The sequence below is a fragment of the Rhinatrema bivittatum genome, chromosome 6 (assembly GCF_901001135.1).
Source record: "Rhinatrema bivittatum chromosome 6, aRhiBiv1.1, whole genome shotgun sequence".
Taxonomy (NCBI): domain Eukaryota; kingdom Metazoa; phylum Chordata; class Amphibia; order Gymnophiona; family Rhinatrematidae; genus Rhinatrema; species Rhinatrema bivittatum.
This window is the reverse complement of record NC_042620.1, coordinates 323,456,521-323,476,367: the sequence shown is the minus strand read 5'-3', so window position 1 is coordinate 323,476,367 and position 19,847 is coordinate 323,456,521. Positions and strand designations below refer to the sequence as shown.

General features: G+C 47.1%; 1 protein-coding gene across 1 annotated transcript in view; it reads right to left on the bottom strand.

Moving 5' to 3' along the window:
- Positions 1-642: 642 nt before the first annotated feature.
- Positions 643-19,847, bottom strand: part of LONRF3 (LON peptidase N-terminal domain and ring finger 3) — a 91,198-nt gene continuing 71,993 nt past the window's right edge. Inside the window, exon 11 of the mRNA XM_029607590.1 lies at positions 643-8,490. Within this exon, the coding sequence (XP_029463450.1) occupies positions 8,332-8,490 (159 nt within the window). The 3' untranslated portion in view covers positions 643-8,331. The remainder of the gene's footprint in view (positions 8,491-19,847) is intronic.

The window sequence follows — 19,847 nt, the reverse complement described above, 5'->3', positions numbered from 1 at the left end:
CTATTAATTGCATCAGTAGCATGGGATCTTCTAGGTGTTTGGGTAATTGCCAGGTTCTTGTGGCCTGGTTTGGCCTCTGTTGGAAACAGGATGCTGGGCTTGATGGACCCTTGGTCTGACCCAGCATGGCAATTTCTTATGTTCTTATGCATGCAGTGTATTCAGCAAGGAATTTAAAATGCACAGTCCTGGCTCTTGCAGGGTAGCAATATCTTTTTTGTAAAAATGTTCTCTTTTATATAGTACAGATGCAGAAAATATCCAGGGAGGATATATGTTAAGACCACCAGAATAAGGATTTAGGCCCACAAAAAAAAACAAAACAAAAACTGACTAAGGCCCAGACTATAAACTTAGCATTAGATGCATAGGGGCCCAAGGCAAAACTAAGGAGTGGGCCCAGCTGGTACTTGGCCCCCTGAATTTCTGTCTCAGTGACCTCTAATTCTTTTCCCCTCTGGTACAACTGCTCTGTTTGCTCCACCCTAAAACCAGCTTGGGGATGACAGGGTGGCATACAGAAGCCCCTGCCCTAGTTTGCTAATAAAACAATTGATATAGGAAAGCAGGATTCACACAACACAATGGAACACAGTTCATACAGCCTCCGTTATCTTCAGATAAAAATCTAAATGCCAGATGGAAATTGGAACACATGTTTATTTAAGAGAATTACAGCACACACAGGAAGCTGTCAGTACAACATCCTCATAGCCACAGAATTGTCAGCTAAGACTTGATTGTGAAAACTCAAACACCCTCCAAGACATGTAACAAAATGCAGAGGTAGGCAAACAGCGTTGCCACTGACGCACAAGCGTTCAATGCAATTTCTCATCAAGATCACATAAAACAAGGAAATGTTGGACTGTCGGGAAATGAATAGCCTGTTGCTAGAACCAAGGCACAACTGTATACAGCCCCTGGCAAGAATACAATACAAGCATCTCATGGCACAAGGGGACAAGGAGTAACAGCTCTTCTCCTTCCTGTTAGGTTTATGGCTGAAGTAGAGCTAGTAGTTTCAGTATTGGTCCAACAGCAAATGCTCTCTGAACTCACCCAGATTACTCACAGCAGACGTGGAAGAAAATTATTCCTTACCTGCTAATTTTCGTTCCTGTAGTACCATGGATCAGTCCAGACCGTGGGTCGTCTCCCCCTTCTAGCAGATGGGAGTCAGAGCAAAAATTGAGAAGGCGGACCCTTGTTAGTAAGAGCGCCCTCTGTGTCCCCTCAGTATTAAGTATATCCAAGCAAGAAGCAAAACAGAATGGATGGATCTACAAATGAACTTGAACTGCGAATGGAACAAACAACCAAACGCATAACCACTTGAAGAATAAACTAATGAAAGAAACTTGCAGAATGAACTCCTAGTCAGAAAAAGCCTTCCGGACATGACTAGAAAACAGTAGACAGACGGAGCTGCAATGTGCTTCCCAGAAAAAAACCCCCAAACAGTCCAAGGGAGAGCGTCTGGACTGATCCATAGTACTACAGGAACAAAAATTAGCAGGTAAGGAATAATTTTCTTTTCCCTGTACGTACCAGGATCAGTCCAGACCGTGGGATGTACCAAAGCTTCCCTAAGTAGGGTAGGTCCCTGAAAGCCCAGCTCGGATGACCTGAGCACCGAAGGAACCATAATCTTGAGTTTGCTCGTCACTATCGTTTGAACCTTCAAAAGGTATGCAGCAACTTCCAGGTCGCTGTCTGCAAATCTCCTGCGGCAAAACCGCCTGGCTCTACGCCCAGGAAGCTGCTTGAGCTCAAAGAGGATGCGCCTTAATGCCCACTGGAGGCTGTCGACCTGCTCCAAGGTAAGCGATCGATATAGCTTCCTTCAGCCAACAGGCAATGGAGGTCTTCGAAGCCTTATGGCCCTTCTTGGGACCATTCCAAAGGACAAAGAAATGGTCCGACAGGCGAAACTCATTAGTAACTTCCAGATAGCGCAGGAGCAGGTGCTTGACCGAGCCGTTTCAGCTGGGGAGAATCCTCCTCAGAAAAAGATGGAAGCTCCACCGATTGATTCAAATGAAAAGCAGAGACCACCTTTGGCAAAAAGGAGGGCACCGTGGTCAACGTCACCCCCGAATCCGTAATACGGAGAGAAGGCTCCCTGCAGGACAGGGCTTACAGTTCCGAGATCAGACGGGTAGAACAAATAGATACCAGGAACACCATCTTCAAAGTGAGGTCCTTGAGAGTGGCTCACTTTAAGGGTTCGAAAGGCAGACCTCCCAGGATCCGGAGCACTAAGTTCAAGCTCCAGGAGGGGCAGAGACTGCGAATTGGCGGCTTGACATGCTTCGCTCCTCTAAGGAAATGAACAATATCTGGATGAGAAGAGAGCAGAGTTCCTGCGAGACGCGAGAGAGCCCCAAGAGCCGCCACTTGAACCCTTAGTGAATTGAAAGCCAGTCCTATGTCGAGACCCCGTTGTACGAAAGCCAGGACCTGGGCGACAGACACCTGTCACGGCGAGATATTCGTAGAGACACACCAGGATTTAAAAACCTTCCAGACCCGGACATAGGCCACCAAAGTAGAAGTCTGCCAAGCCTTCAGGAGGGTAGAAATAACTGCTTCAGGATACCCCCGCTTCCTCAGCCTGCGCCTTTCTAAAGCCAGGCCGCAAGACAAAAGCGTTCTGCTTGGTCGAAAAATACGGGACCTTAGCGCAGGAGGTTCGGCAGGTGTCCCAGACGCAGAGGACCGTCCACCACCAGGTTGACCAAGTCTGCAAATCATGGACGACGTGGCCACTCCTGAGCCACCAGGATGACTGGTCCCGGGTGTAACGCGATCCTTCGGAGTACCTTTCCCACCAGAGGCCAGGGTGGGAACACGTAGAGAAGGACGTTCCGCGGCCACGGCAAGTCTAGGGCATCCACGCCCTCTGCCCCATGTTCCCTTTGTCGACTGAAGAAGCGTGGCGCCATCCCTTTGAGTGGCCATCAGATCTAGATGTGGACGTCCCCACGTCCTGAAGAGAAGTGAGGCTGCCATCTCGGACAGCTCCCATTCTCCAGGATCGATGCGCTGATGACTCAAGAAGTCCGCTTGGACATTGTCCACTCCCACAATGTGCAAGGCCACCAGATGGGAGAGATGGAGCTCTGCCCGTCTCCAGGGACACATGACGACTCCTGGTCCTGTCTTGACGGTTGATGTAAGCAACTGTTGTTGCATTGTCTGAGAGTATGCGAACCGCTTGGCCTTGGACCTGCGGGAGGAACTGCATGAGTGCCAGACTGACTACTCTAGTCTCCAGAGGGTTGATAGGCCAGGCTGTTTGTTCAGACGTCCACTGGCCCTGTGCCTGCCACATACTGCTCCCCAGCCGGAGAGACTGGCATCCGTGGTGATGACGATCCATTGTGGGATCTCCAAGTCCACCCCCTGCAGTAAGTGGTCCAGACTGAACCACCACGAGAGGCTGGCTTGGACAGACAGAGGTATCGGTAGCAGAGCCTGAAATTCTCAGGAGATCGGCTGCCAGTGGGAAAGCAAGGCTCTTTGCAAAGGTCTCATATGAGCAAAGGCCCACAGCACCACGTCTATCGTGGAGGCCATGGTACCCAGAAGCTGTAGATAGTCCCAGGTGGTGGGAAGCAGGAGGAGCCAAAAACGTCGTACCTCAGACTGAAGAGACAGTGTTCACTCCATCCGAAGTGCGCCCCCAGAAGTCGAGAGACTGATGGGGTAAGCTGGTTCTTGGCAGAATTTATCACCCAGCCTAGAGACTGAAGAAGGTGCAGAACCTTGTCGATCGCTTGCTGGCATAGCATGCTGGACTTCGCACAGATGAGCCAGTCGTCGAGATAGGGGTGGACCAAGATTCCTTCCTTCTGCAGAGTTGCCGCTACCACCACCACAATCTTGGTGAAGGTTCGAGGTGCGGTCGCAAGGCCGAAGGGCAGGGCCTGAAATTGGTAGTGCTGCCCCAAGATCTTGAACCGGAGAAAGCGCTGATGTTCCTTCGGATGGGAATATGCAGATAAGCTTCGGTCAAGTCCAACGAGGCGAGGAACTCCCCTCAGCATACCGCTGCTATCACTGAACACAGGGTCTCCATCCAGAAGTGAGGAATCCGAAGAGCCCTGTTGACCATCTTGAGGTCCAGGATTGGCCAGAAGGATCCTTCCTTTTTGGGGATCATAAAGTAGACGGAATAGTAGCCGAGCCCGTATTCCGCTGGCAGCACTTGAAGGATTGTCCCGAGGGTTTGGAGACTATCGAGGGACTGGCGGACAGCCTCCTGCACCCTGGACGGTCTGCATGGGGAGAAGACAAACCGGTCTCGAAGAGGCCGAGCAAATTTTAAAGCATAACCGTGTTGTAGAATACTCAAGACCCAGCGGTCCGAGGTGATTTCAGCCCACTCCCCGAAGAAGAGGGAGAGACGGCCCCTTATTCTGGGAGTCGGAGAGTGGACCGGCAACCCTTCATTGGGAGGATTTAGAGGATGCTCCTTGGGCAAGGTTATCCCAAGCGGGCCGCCACCCGCGAAAGGACTGAGACCAAGACTGCGACCTGGAAGAAGGAGACTTGTGAGCAGGAGGTCTAGACTGATGAAACTGTCTCTGTCCTTGGAAACGGTTGCGCGTGGAACTGAAGACTCATGAAGTTCGGGGGTGATCTGCCGGCAGCTTATGCACTTTATTTTCGCCCAGCGATTTAATAAGCTGGTCCAGCTCCTCCCCAAACAGAAATTTTCCCTTGAAGGGAAGAGATCCCAGCTGAGCCTTAGACGAAGAATCCGCGGACCAGTTCCGGAGCCAAAGGAGGTGCCTCGCCGAGACCACAGACACCATAGACCGCGCTAACACACGGAAAAGATCATATAAGGCATCCGCCCCATATGAAATAACTGCCTCCAGGCGTTCCGCTTGTTGCGCCTCCTCCAAGGGAAGGTCTTGGGTACTAAGCAGTTGCTGAACCCACCTTAACCCTGCTCTTTGCATCAAGGCGCTACAAACCGCCGCTCTTACACCCAAGGCGGACACTTCAAAAACGTGCTTCAGATAAACCTCAAGTTTGCAGTCCTGCAAATCTCGCAAGGCGGCTCCTCCAGTTACCGGGATGGTGGTTCTCTTCGTGACAGCCGTCACAGTGGAGTCCACCCGAGGAAATTTGAGGTGTTCCAGATACTCCTCTGGGAAAGGGTACAGCTTGTCCATAGCCCTGCTGACCCTCAGGGATGCCTCTGGTGTTTCCCATCCTTTGGTTAATAACTGAAGGAGCATAGGGTGGAATGGAAAACTCTTAGCTGGCGGGTCCCCCTTCTTGGCCATGATAGTGGGTTCTGGAGATTCCTGTGGAGGGTCGATATCCAATTCCTCCAGGACATGTGCAATAAGAAGGTCCAACTCATCCTGTTGATACCAGGGTCCTTAGGCTATTTCATTGCACTCTACCTGAGCCTGCGGAGCTGCGTCATCCAGATCCGGGTCCACCAAGGGATCTAGGGGAGGAGGGGAGTTCGGCAGAGAGGGCTGCGAGGTCACTCGCACCTGAGAGGGCATCAGCTGACCCTGGAGTGACCCCCAGTGCCCCCTGGGACTCCTCGACCCGGGAAATCTTCAGAGGAGGGGGGAGCAAGATCAGATCCTGCTGCTGCTGGCTCAGCCGAGCCAGATAGGCACTATGCATTAGCAAAATAAATTTCGTAGAGAAGGGGGTGGAGCAGGGGGATCCCCCCCCAGGCAGACCTACCCCCGGCAAGTCCACCGGGGGCAAGGGAGGCAGCGCAAGGGCTGGATCAGCGCCAGACTGCAGGGGAACAGTTTCGGCGTTCAAAATGGCCACCATTCCCACGTCGGCCGGGAACGGGGCAGGCCCTTCAACCCCAAGGCGCGAATTGACGCGCAAAATGGTGCGCCCCTCCGGTCTCGAGGTGCCCTCCCCATCGGGGAGGCACCCGGTGCAAATACCCTCCTGGGAGGCCAGCTCTCCGCAAGCGGAGCATCGTGCGGAGTGGGGAAGGGGAGCACCTCCGAAGGCTGCCTGCAGCTGAAAAACACACTGCGTCCCAAAGTAACGCTCGACCCCTTAGAAAATAAATATTCTTTTACTCTGTCAGAGGAATGTCGCCTCTCTGACAATTAAGCTGCTTCTGAGGTAAAACGGCCTCTCAGGCAGCGGGTCGGCACAATGGGGGAGAGGCTGGACCACCAGCTTACACTCCAGGCAGCAGGAAAGACCAAGCTGAAAAATAAAATAAAATAAAAAATAAAATTACAAAAGTACCAAACGGGAGAGAGAGAAGTAATGAGAAAGGAGAGAGAGAAAAAGGCAACACACCTGGCCAGAGTCCTGCCTGCAAGCTGAGCCCCCAAGGCTGAGGTAGAGTCTCTCAAGAACTTCCCTTGAGAGGAAGAAATAAGCTCAATAACTATCCCTTTTAAAACTTAGAGTGGGAACCTTAAGTGATACCCGCATCTGCTGGAGTCAGAGGAATACTGAGGGGACACAGTGGGTGTTCTTACTAATAAGGGTCCGCCTTCTCAGTTTTTGCTCTGACTCCATCTGCTGGAAGGGGGAGACAACCCATGGTCTGGACTGATCCTGGTACGTACAGGGAATAACCCTTGTCACTTAGTGATAAAGCAGAGGTACTTCTCCAGCAGCTTCCACCATGCCTAAAAATTCACACAAGACCAACTTCTATGCATTAACAGACCTCTCTGATCTTTTCGGTTTATACATTGGCTGCTGACTTACTTTTCTTTAGGAGAAAATCCGGTGCATGTCGCTCTTTACACTGCATAGAAGAAAGTTTGCACAGAACTCAATCCTGTTTAGGTACAAATTTCATCTTAGCACAGGGGACCTTACAAACGTTTTCAGGTTACATTCATAGGATGAACAGGTATAACGTGGAAGGCAGACATTTTGCCATGTGTTTTCTTGCATGATAAATGCTAATCGCAGTATTTGACAATGCACAAGTGAGGACCTTCACAGATTAAGCACTGCCTTGGTTTGCCTTTCCCAGAAGAGAGCACCAAGGTTATAAGTGCTGCATTGTTTCCACTGCCTACCAAGCTAATGTTTTCTTATCCTCCTTAGAGGTGACCTTTACTAATCAAAAGTGTTGTACAGCTTTAGTTTTATATTGCTTTAGATAAACTACAGTACTTTTTCATTAAAATAAAAACCCCTCTTCTCCAAAAACACACACACACAAGTATTTTTCCCCATTAATGAGCAAAACTGGCCATTTACTTTTGCTGTACTTTTCACAAATGTACTGACAGGAAGCTTGATGTTATCTCCTTGACTATTGCCTGTGCCATGCACTACCAACTGCTTTAAGATAGCAGTTCATTTTTTACTTGAAGTATATATATCATCTGAACCAATGAAAGTGCGGTTACAGAATTAAGGCGCCATAAAATTCTCTCTCTCTCTCTCTCTATATATAATATATTACACACCCACATTCTACTGCATACTCTTTCCCCCTCCCCCACCCCCAGACTGAGTAGACTGCCCTCCTGTAGGAGGTAACTAATCCAGCAGATTCACCGTTGCATAAATAAGGTTTCATAAATCTAGCAAATTTACAGGTATGCATACAACACGCATGGAGCAGCACATACTAGCACGGGGCATTACTTCTGTAAAATTATGTTTTAAACAGAATTAGGATGCCATTTCTGGACAAGGAAGGCCTAATAGTGGAACAGTGTAGATCATCATGCTGGATGTCTGCCCGAGAACACTTCAAAACGTACGTTTTCCAAGTGCCCAATGGCGTGGAGGGGTAGAGGGTGTGAGTTTGTCAGTTTTCCCCAATCACTTGCAGAGCTTACAAAACATACCCAATAAAAGCAACTTACAATCTGCTCCGAGGAGCAGCACAAATTACAATTAAACAAAAAAAACCCAAAAAACAACCGACAATGTAGTGAAAAAATAAACTATTAAAAAGAAGTTGTGAACCTTAAAGTGTTGTATAAAACCTGAAGAATTGGGATCAAAAGACTAAGTAGTTCACAATGCAGTAGCATTGGCTTTCCATAAAAAATTCCATTTTTAATTTTACATTGCAATAAAATAAAAATCCCAACCCTTCAAGGGTTTATGGCAAATAAGGGCAATTTTGTCCTCCTGTTACTGAATTCACAGTGCTGCAATCAAGTAAGAACCGGCAGAACAGCTATTGGTCTAGCAGAGGGCTGGGGTGGAGTTTGCAGGATGCACAAATATCCTCCAATACACGTAAGGATTTGACTGGAGAGTGGTCCTGCCTTCCACATCCAGAGCCGCAAGACACTTCCCACAGGTTCAGAGGAGCCACAGCGCAGGCTGCAACTGTCATCGCGATCGACCACGGCACATGAAGGTCAGGATGCGGCGGATGTTGCTTAAGCGATCTTTTAGGGATGTCATGGCGAGAAAAGGCAGCTGGGCTCTGCTTTCCAAGGGAAGGACAGCCAGCACCCACCAACACCATGCAGGGCCATTGGGATTCACCTGTAAGAGAAACATGCACAGGACATTAACTGCCATATGAATATTGCTGCTGGATTTCACCCCCCCCTCGCCACTTTGTTTCATCCATATTAAAATTTGTTGTATATTACACTGTACTGTAAAAGCCTGCTTGTTATTTTATGCTAGGATACAGTATTAGCTTATAAATGTAATTACCTATTCAGCCCAGACTGTATACGGTAATGTACAGTTAATTAAAAAAAATAGATTACAACCAAAACAAAAAAAGTCACAATACAAAACCTAACTTTGAAACATATAATCCTACATAAATATGAAAAATAAAAGAGAAGAAGATAATGGTAAATGAAATTCATTCTGAGAAGAAAAGGGTGATAAGTAGAATACCTCAAGGATCAGTTCTGTTCAATATCTTTGTAAGCAATATTGTGAAGGAAAGGAAAATTGGTTCTTAGCTGCTAATTTTTATTCCTGTAGTACCACAGATCAGTCCAAACGTCTGGGTTTTGCCTCCCCTCCAGCAGATGGAGACAAAGCTTTACTGCCACTTAACACGAGGTACCACCTGCAGTCCCTTCAGTATTAAACTGCACCAAAGCCAGTTGAATAAAAATAGCCAACGCTAATCAATTTCACACCCCCCCCTCCCCAAACGAGCAGAGGGAAGAGGAAAACCTTGTAAATACAAGAACTCTACCCAAACAAGAATCCTGTGTAGGACTAATGAGAACCTGTGCCATTCTGCAGAGCAAAAACAATTGATTAAGACGACTCTCCAGCTCTCCTTCCCTTGATTAGGCGGGACTCTGGCCTCATCTTTGGTACTACAGGAACAAAAATTAGCAGGTAAGAATCAAATTTTCCTTTCCCTATACGTACCCAGATAAAGTCCAGACTCCTGTGATGTTCCAAAGCTTCTCTACCCGGGTGGGACCTTGAGAGTCCCGCTCAAATCACCCCTTATCCAAACCCCATCATTTTTGGGGCCTGGACATCCAAGCAGTAATGCTTGACAAAAGTGTGCAAAGACTTCCAGGTAGCTATCCTGCAGATCTTTTACGGCAAAACCTGCTGACACTCTGCCCAGGAGGTCGCTTGTGAACGAGTAGAATGCACCTGAAGACCAACTGGCACCAGGCGACCCTGTGCTATGTATGCCGAGCTAATAGCCTCCTTCAACCACCAAGCAATAGTGGCCCTAGAAGCCTTCTGGGACCACTCCACAGCATGAAAAAGATGATCCAACAGGCAAACTGTTCGTAACCTCCAAGAATCATAATAAAGTCAGTCTTACATCCAACCTCCGCAAGCCATGGGACTGAGGGGTGGAGTAGTCCAAATCTGGAAAGGACGGTAGCTCCACTGACTGATTCAAATGAAAGGCTGAGGGAACTGTTCGCAAGCAAACTCCTTTATCTGTAATCCTTAAAGGCTCCCTGCACGATAACACCTGAAGCTCTGACACCCGCCGAGCCGAACAAATAGCCACTAGGAAAATCACTTTCAAAGTTAGATCCTTTAGAGTAGCTTGCTTCAAAGGTTCAAACGAGGGTGCATACAAGGCTTTCAGGACCACATTAAGGCTCCAGGAAGGACAAGGATTCTGGACCAGGAGCCACAGGTGCTTCGTTCCCCGAAGAAAACGCACTACATCCAGATGCACCGAAAAGGCAACTCCTCAAACCTTATCACAAAAACAACCTAGGGCCGCTACCTGAATGTGTGCCTCACAGTAGCTTTAGCAGATGCCGAGAGAATTTCTCAATAATGTAAGCATAACAGCATCAATCATCTTAACAGCAAACGATCCTTTTCAAAGTGCACTACATTATTGAGAAATTCTCTCGGCGCCTGCTAAAGCTACTGTGAGGCACACAAAGTGGATCGTTTGATAACTGGAATAATTAGAATAAACCAGGAATTGCTGAAGATGTATTTGAGGTGGTGATATAGTCGGAAAGGTGTGCAACGGTGCCGGTGATTGAACTTGGAGGAAGTGTATATTAGGTGCAATAATCTGGAGGGTGGGAGGCCGGAGGGCCTCGTCGTCTTGGGATGAAGTGGGAGTGATCTGTCCCCTGAGGAAGCTGCGGCGAAATGGGGATCCCTGTTGGGACGTTGTGAACTGCTCCTGTGGAACAGAGTATATTTAGGAATTTATAATTTATGTTAAGCACTTTAAGCTAAATATGTATGTGTATTAATTAAAGGGGAATAGATGGGTTTTTATGGGTGGGGAGTGTATGTGGATGAGTGAATGTAGTGGGTATATGGTTTTAGATGTGAACAAATTGCTGCTAAATAAGTGTGTATATTTATGTACATTGTTTTGCACATGTTGCTGAATTATTGTTAACATCAGTGGATGTAATTAATAAAAGGATAAAAACTGATGTGTATGTATTATGTTAAGTATTGCTGATGAGTGGTAATATTGACAATAAAAGTGTTATTAGATTTTAGTAAATTGTTAATGTTAATACCACTTCTTTGGACCATTCCAGAAAGCAAAAAGGAGATCTGACCTACACAATTCATTAATTACTTTCAGATACCTTAACAATACATCTAAGAGCCTAAGCTCTTGCATGAGCACAGAGAAATCCAAATTTGGAAAAACCAGAAGCTCCGCTGTCTGATTAACATGGAATGCCAAAACCAAATTAGGCAGGAAAAAAACAAGGGGGGGCGCACCATATGCAATGACATCCCTGACTTTGAAATCTGCAGAAAAAGGATCCTGGCATGACAGGGCCTAGAGCTCCGAAATCCTCCTGGCTGAACAAATAGCCACCGGGAAAACCACTTTCAGAGTCAAGTCCTTTAAGGCTGCCCTTCTGAGTGGTTTGAACAGAGCCTCACAATATCCTCTAAGTGCCAGATTAAGATATCAAGACGAACAAGTCTCTCTCACCGGAAGATGCAAATTCCTCGCCCCCTTCAGAAAACTTTTAACATCCGAATGCGCTGACAGAATAACCCTGTACCTTACGTCGGAGACAGCTCAAAGCTGCTACCTTAACCCAAGAGAGTTAAAGGCCAGACCCTTGACCAAACCCTCCTGAAGAAATGTCAAAATATGTGACAGTAGCTTGAAGAGACTGCATCCCGTTAGCAACACACAAGAACTCAGACTTTCTACACACACACATATGCTAAGGATGTGGAGGTTTGCCTGGCCTGTAACAAGGTGGTAATCAGGATATCCCTTCCATCTCAGCTGTCTCCTCTTAAAAGCCAGGCAGAGACAAATGTGAGCCACCTGGTCCAAAAATATTAGGCCCTGGTGGAAAGATTCAACAGATGACCGAACCACAGCGGATCATCTATGGCCACAAATGACAAGATCTGTGACCCATGGACAGCGTGGCCACTCCGGAACCACCAGAATTATGGCACCTGGTTTTCTATCTGCCGCACCACCTTGCCCACCAGTGGCCATAAGGGAAAAACTAAGCAGAACACCTCAAAGGCCATGGCAAACCCAGAGCATTGATACCCTTTACCCCATGCTCTCTTTGCCTGCTGAAAAACTGAGATGCCTTGGCGATTTTCCTGGTCATCATTAGGTCCAGTTGAGAACCCCATCGGTCATAAATGAGCTGCATCACTGCCTCCGACAGTTCACACTCTCTGGGGTTTAAGGTCCTCCAACTTAGAAAATCCACCTGAACATTTTCCACCCCTGCAATGTGAGTTGCAGCTATTCTTTCCAAATGCTGCTCTGCCCAGAGGATCAATCCCTGAGCCACTGCCCAACTCTTGGTACCTCCCCGTCAGTTGATTTAAGCCACTGTTGCATTCTGTTAGGACTTTCAACAAAACTGCACAACAGCGGCAGAAAGGTAAGCAAAGTATTTCTATGCTCTCGTCTCTAACCGACTGATAGGCCAAGACAACTCCTTCAACCATTGGCCCTGCCCTATCTGACAAACTGCTCCCCAGCCTGAAAGGCTGACATTGGTGGTGAAAGTCACCTAATCTGGAATCTCCAATTCCACACCACGTTCCAGGATTGGCTCAAAGCCACCATGAAATGCTTTCCCTGCCTTCTCCCTCAAGCGGAAGATTAAACTCCTCTGATAATGGATTCCACTGGGAGAGGAGATTTATTTTATTTAGGGCTTTTTTTATACAGACACTCATGATACCAATCATATTGTATCGGTTTACAATAAACAGCGGTGCAATAACATTAACATCAACATGAACAATAGGCGAAGAGAGAAAAAGTGAATGAAAGTTACAATAAAACAGGGGCACTTGAACTGGGAGGAGGAAAAGCCAGAGTCATGGCTAACATAGGAATAAATAATATTTAGTCTCAGAAATAAATAATATCTAGACATACATTTAGGACTATAATAATCACTTGTACTCAGGACTGACTGTTATCAAATATATACATGATATCCTATACTTAGGGCTGTGGAATATCAAATGTTCCTGACTAAATAGTATTAGTTCATAAAATTCAGGACTGATTAATATAACGTCTGAAGCCATGTCAGGGATGGGGAACGTCGACTGGCGGACCAAGGTGAGTTGTAGCAGTTGGGGAGGTCATAGATCAGGGAAGGCTTGTAGAAATAGCCAAGTCTTGAGTTTCTTTCTGAATGTCTAAAGAGGACTTATGAGCGAATGCCTATGACACCAAGGCCATTGTTGAAGCCATAGAGTCCAGGACTTGCAAATAGTCCCATACTCTGGGCACTGAAAGCTCTAACAGGTGATGTACCTGACCCTGCAACTTAAGAATTCCTCTCCTATGTGAGGAATACTTTCCCCGACTGTGTATAGAACACAGCCCCTAGATATTCCAGGATCTGGGAGGGAATGAGAGAGCTCTTCACAAGGTTAACTACCCAGCCTAAAGACTAACTGCTGCAACACCTTCTGCACATACTGTCGATAGAGTTCTGACTTGACCGGATTAGCCAGTCTGCCAGGTACGGATGCACCAGCACCCCTTCCTGCCTTAAGGCTGCCACCCAACTAACATCACCTTGATAAACGTACACAGGACTGTCGCCAATCCAAATGGAAGGGCTCAAAACTGGAAATGCTCCCTTAGGATCATGAGCCTCCGAAAACGCTGATGTTCCTGTCCAATGGCTATATGCAGATAAGCAGTCACATCTAGAGAGACTAGGTACTCTTCCTTGCGCAGTCCTGTGATCACCAAACAGTCTCCTTTTTCAAATTCAGAATTGGGTGAAACAACCTCTCTTTCTTTGGTACCACGAAATAAATGGAGTACCTCCCTATTCTCTGCTCTTCTCGTGCAACAGGTACTATAGCTCCCAGTACCTGTTCCTTGGACCGCTATGTGCTTGGCAGAGAAGTGCAAAGGGACAGGATAAAGGCATCTCAAATGACACTCAAATTCTAATGCACATTACCCTAATCCATACGTGTGTGTGTGTATTGTATTTATTTGTTTTCGTTCCAACACCAAATAAGATATTATGATTAATCTATTTTAAAGCTGTCACAGATAAGAATGAACATGATGTATCACACCCACCAATTAGTATTTATGATGAAACTATGTTACCGTAACTTGATGGCACCTGTTTAGTGGATATAAATCAAGACATATACCAACATTAATATTTGTGCCTTGTAAACCGTTGTGATGGTACCTAGCTTAATGACGGTATAGAAAAGATTTTAAAATAAATAAATAATGCATAGCCATCTCTTACCACAATTAAGACCCACTGGTCCATGGTAATTTTGGCCCACTCCTCGGGGAAAAAAAAAAAGGAGCGTCAGACGCTCTGACAGCCGGAACTGAGGAGCGGACCAGCCTCTCCTCATCGTGAGACCTCTGCTCCCCCTGCACCTGGACCAGGACTGTCCCAAGACTGTCTCCTGCCACCTCGAAAAGCTTGATCCCAGGACTCAGTTCTGCCTCCGAGGACCTCTAGAACCCCTAGACTAGCGAAACCTCCTATTCTCTCAGAACCGAGCCCAAGACGGAACAAATCTTCTGCCCTTCAGCTTATCCGCTGGCAGACTGGGGACCTGAAGGAAACATTCCTGATGTGCCTTCTCCTCCTGCTATGCACCCAGAGCACAAGCCCAGTCTGCTGAACCTTGCACGTGATCACCCGTGCACCATAATGCATGGCCTGGAGTTACACGCCCCAGCCCAAATTCATGCCATCCCAGGAACTCACTTGTGTCACGGATACCTTTGGACACCATCTCTGTACCCCCAAATGCTGCAGGCACCGGCTGCTACACAATGCCAACTCACACCAGCTAAAAAAAAGTCAGAGCCCCTTTTAAAAAAAATTTTTTTTTTATAAACTTTAAAGAGACAGTGTCAGCAAATGAGAATCCAATATTTCACTGCTCCTCATTTGCTGTTACAGAGCCGTAAGCCGGTGCGGGGGATGAGCGATTTGGACCAACAGATGTCCACCCCACAGAACCTCCAGATTAGTTTACAGAAGGGTCACCAACCCCCTGCTGTCCACCTCAAAACCAAGCAGGATGGCCCCACCAGGATTTCACAACTTCCTGGGACTAAAAGGAAGAAAATAGTTTCTTCAAATCTTTTTGTTTTCCTTTCTCCAGGCCGCAGGTTTTGCACCATCTACTATCTGCTGGAGACAGAAATACTGAGAGACTGCAGGTGGTACAGTGTTAGTGAAACGATCTGTCTCCATCTGCTGGCAGGGATGCAAAACCCAGGAGTCTAGGCTGCTCTGGGTACATACTGGAAAGAAAAATTGGTTCTTACTGTTAATTTTCATTCCTGTAGTATCATCAGTCCAGACTCCTGGGATGTACCAAAGCTTCCCTAAACAGGGTGGGACCGCGAGAATCCCGCTCGAAGTACACGCTCAAAGCCCATGGCCCCTGGGACCTGGACATCCAAACGATAATGCCTGGCGAAAATGTGCAAAGACTTCCAAGTAGCTGCCCTACAAATCTCGTGGCAAAACTTGCTGACATTTGGCCCAGGCTGCTGCCTGGGAACAAGTAAAATTAGCCCTTAAACCCTCTGGTACTGAATGTCCCTGACAGATACACGCAAATCCAATAGCCTCCTTCAACCACCGCGCAATCATGGCTTTTGATGCCTTATGTCCTTTCGTCACAATACTCAAACAGTACGAAAAGGTGATCCGATAACCGGAAGTTATTGGTAACTAAGACACTGCAACAATGTGTGCTTGACTTCCAAAAGTTGCAATTCACTCACATAAGGTGCTGTAGCCTCCATGTCTGGAAAGACTAAACCACCTTCAGCAGAAAGGCTGGAACAGTCCTCAAGAAGACCCCTGATCTGAAATTCTTAAAAAAAAAAAAAGGCTCCCTACATGACAAGGCTTGAAGTTCCGAGATCTATCTAGCGGAACAAATAGCCACCAAGAAAACACCTTCAACGTCAAGATTCTTTATAGTTGTCCTTTTAAGAGGCTCAAATGGTGCCACTCATATGCCCTTCAGAACCAGGTTAAACCTCCAAGAGGGACACAGTTTCTGAACTGGAGGCCGCAAATGCTTTACTCAACGGAGAAAACGCACTATATCCGTTTGTATAACCAACGACGTTCCATGCACCTTGCCCTGGAGACATCCCAAGGCTGCCACCTGAAGGATAAACCCTTCCCCAAACCTCTTTGCAAGAAAGTAAGAATATCTGTTATGGAAGCACGCATAGGAACATCATCTTGCACCAACCCTCAAACACTTTCCAGACTCACATATGCCAAAGTGGCGGACCTAGCTTGCAAAAGAGTAGCAACATCCCCTCAGAGTAACCTTTGACCCTTAAGCATTTCCTCTCAAAAGCCAAGCCGCAAAACAGAAGTGATCCACCTGATAAAAAAAAAAAAAAATGGGATCTTGATGTAGAAGGCTTGGGAGAGGAGCGAGCCTCAACGGGCTGTCTAATCGCTAAATTGATCAGATCTGCAAACCAAGGCCTCAGACCACGCTGGAGCCACTAGAATCACGTTTCCAGATGGACCTCCACCTGCAGTAATATCTTGCCCACCAGAGGCCAAAGTGGAAACACATACAGCAGAACATCTCTCAGCCAAGGAAGAACCAAGGCATCAACTCCCTCTTGGCTTATCCTCAGGCAACTTGTGAACCTTATCCCCGAGATGCTTTATCAGTTTCCAATCTTCTCCAAAAAGCAGCTTCCCCTTGAAAGGTAGCATCCCTAATAGAGACTGACGAGACATCAGCTGACCAGTGCCTTAACTATAGCAGCCTCCTTGCCAAGACTGCAGACATCATGGTCTTAGAGGACATCCTGATATGGTCATACAGCGCATCCGCACCATAGGCTACCACAGCTTCCAATTCTGTTTTGCCTCCGGAGAGGACATGGACACGCTGGACTGTAGCTATTGCACCCAATGCAACCCCACTCGAAGTATGAAGCTGCTGCACACAGCAGCCTGAATGCTGAGCGGTGACACCTCAAAGATCTTCTTCAGATCTGTCCTGAAGATCCTTCAAAGCAGCTGCACCGGCTACCGGAATCGTCATTTCTTAGTTACAGCAGACATGGAGGCATCCGCTTTTGGAATCCGCAAGAGTTCCAGGGTGTCCTCGGGCAAAGGATATAACTTATCCGTAGCCCGGCACACCTTCAGACCAGTCTCCGGAGTATCCCACTCCCTGACCACCAACTGCTTGACGGACTTGTGAAAAGGAAAAGCCTTCGCTGAGCCCCATAAGCCAGCCATGACCAGGTCCACATCCTCCTGATCAGACTATTCTTAACTCCTTCAAAACATGGGGGATCAGGGGCCCCAATTCCTCTTCGAGGAACAGGTGCACCATCTTTGGATCATCGCCAAACACAGCCGGGCCTTCGCTCTGCCCTCTTCAGAATCCTGCCCCCCACCCTCCCCTCAGGGAAGGATCTGCCTGAGGAGGTCCAGAACCAGCTGGAACATAGAAATCGGAATCCTCTGAAAAATTATCCCTAGTGGCACACTGTGCACACTTCAAGGGTCCTCCGAACCCTGCTAGCCCCCGGCCTCCCTACGGTTCTGACTCTCTTGCTAAGCGAGAACCAGAAGAAACATTACGCTTGGACCCCTGCCGCCCCGTGGATCTCCAGGCCAGATGTCTTATGCATTAAAAGCACAAATTCCATCGAAAAAGAGGTAGAGTTATCTGAATCCACCCCCAGGAGGTCCTCTGCCGCCACCTGGTCTGCATGGGGCTTAAATTGGCTGGGGACAGTGAAGGAGGGAAATCCCCTTCTGTAGCAGAAGCCTGCCTCCCCACAAATGTGGCCAAGATAGCCACAGTTTCCACACTGATGGGAAATGGGTCCAGAGCTTCCCATGGCGCCTGTACAAGTCCTCGGACCCCTCCCAGGCACGTTCGAACTGTCTCCCTCTGGGAGATAGTGGGAGCAGCAGCCATTTCGTGCTAGCATGAATCTTCACAGCTGGCACACTTAGAGCCGAGTGGCAAGCTTAAACAGCGGCTGCCTGCGGGGAAAACGCCAGAGAAAAGGGAGCACAGATCAGAGCCTCCTAACGCCTAATCCCCACTTGGTGCAAGCCGCTCACACCAACAAGAAGCAGCACTTCTCACTCACCACAAAGCTTCTCTTTTCCCTTTCCTTCCATTTTTTCTCTTTAAAAACAAAAAACAAAACAAAACACAACAAAAACTTTAAGAAGGGAAAAACAAACACAAGAGGCACACTTCCCTTGAAGATAGGCAGTAGGCTCCTTTGACTTTTTTTTTTTTTTTAGACAAAGTCCAGATTGCAGGTTTGCCCATCTACCATCTGCTGGAGACAGAGAAATACTGAGGGACTGCAGGTGGCACACTAGGTTATATGCTAGTGTCAGTAAAACTCTGTTTCCATCTACTTGGAAGGGAGGCAAAACCCAGGAGTCTGGACAGATCTGGGTATGTTCAGGGAACAACATCTACTAGTTCCATTCCATAGACCTCAATCATATCTCCCTCAGCTGTCGAGTCCTAACCTCTGTAGCCTCTCTTCATAGGGGAATTGTTCCATCCCCTTTATCATTTTGGTTGCCCTTCTCTGTACCTTTCCAAATTCTGCTATATCTCTTTTGAAACGTGATGACCTGAACTGCACACAATACTCAAGATGAGGTCGCACCACAGAGCTATACAGAGGCATTAGGATATTTTTTATTTTATTCTCCATTCTTATCCTAATAATCCCTAGTATTCTATTTGCTTTCTTGGCTGCTGCACACTGAGCAGAAGATTTCAATGTATTTATAATAATACCTAGCTCCTTTCCCTGAGTGGTGACTCCTAATGTGGAACCTTGCATTATGTAGCTATAACTTGGGTTACTCTTCCCTAAGTGCATCACTTTGCACTTGTCCATATTAAATTTAATTTGCCATTTGCATGCCCAGTCTTGCAAGATCCTCTTGCATTTTCTCGCAATCCTCTTGTGATTTAACAACTTTGAATAAATTTGAGACATCAGCAAAATTTGATCACCTTACTTGTTCCCATTTCCAGGTCATTTATAAATATATTAAAAAGTAGTGGTCCCAGAATAGATCCCTGGGGCATTCCACTATTTACCTTTTTCCATTAGGAAAAATTTACCATTTAGCTCTACTCTTTTTTTTTCTTTTCTTTTAAGCAGTTGGTAATCCACAATAGAAACACTGCACCCTATCCTATGACTTTTTAATTTCCTAAAAGGTATCGAGGGAGTTTATCAAATGCTTTCTGGAAATCTAGATACACTATAATCAATTGGCTCACTTTTATCCACATATTTTTTATGCCCTCAAAAAAGATGTAACAAGTTTGTGAGGCAAGACTTCCCTTGGCTAAATTCATGCTGGCTTTGTCCCATTAATCTATGCCTATCTATATGTTCAGCAATTTTGCGAAGGTGGCGGACCTCACGCGTCACCTAGATAGGATTTTAGACAGTGCTGGGGAGGAGCCGGCTGTCGTGGTACACGTGGGCACCAACGACATAGGAAAATGTGGGAGGGAGGTTCTGGAAGCCAAATTTAGGCTCTTAGGTAGAAAGATTAAATCCAGAACCTCCAGGGTAGCATTCTCTGAAATGCTCCCTGTTCCACGCGCAGGTCACCAGAGGCAGGCAGAGCTCCGGAGTCTCAATGCGTGGATGAGACGATGGTGCAAGGAAGAGGGATTCAGTTTTGTTAGGAACTGGGGAACCTTTTGGGGAAGGGGGAGTCTCTTCCGAAGGGATGGGCTCCACCTTAACCAGGATGGAACCAGACTGCTGGCGCTAACCCTTAAAAAGGAGATAGAGCAGCTTTTAAACTAGAACAAAGGGGAAAGCCGACAGTCGCTCAGCAGCGCATGGTTCGGAGAGATGTATCTTTAAAGGATACTAATGATGC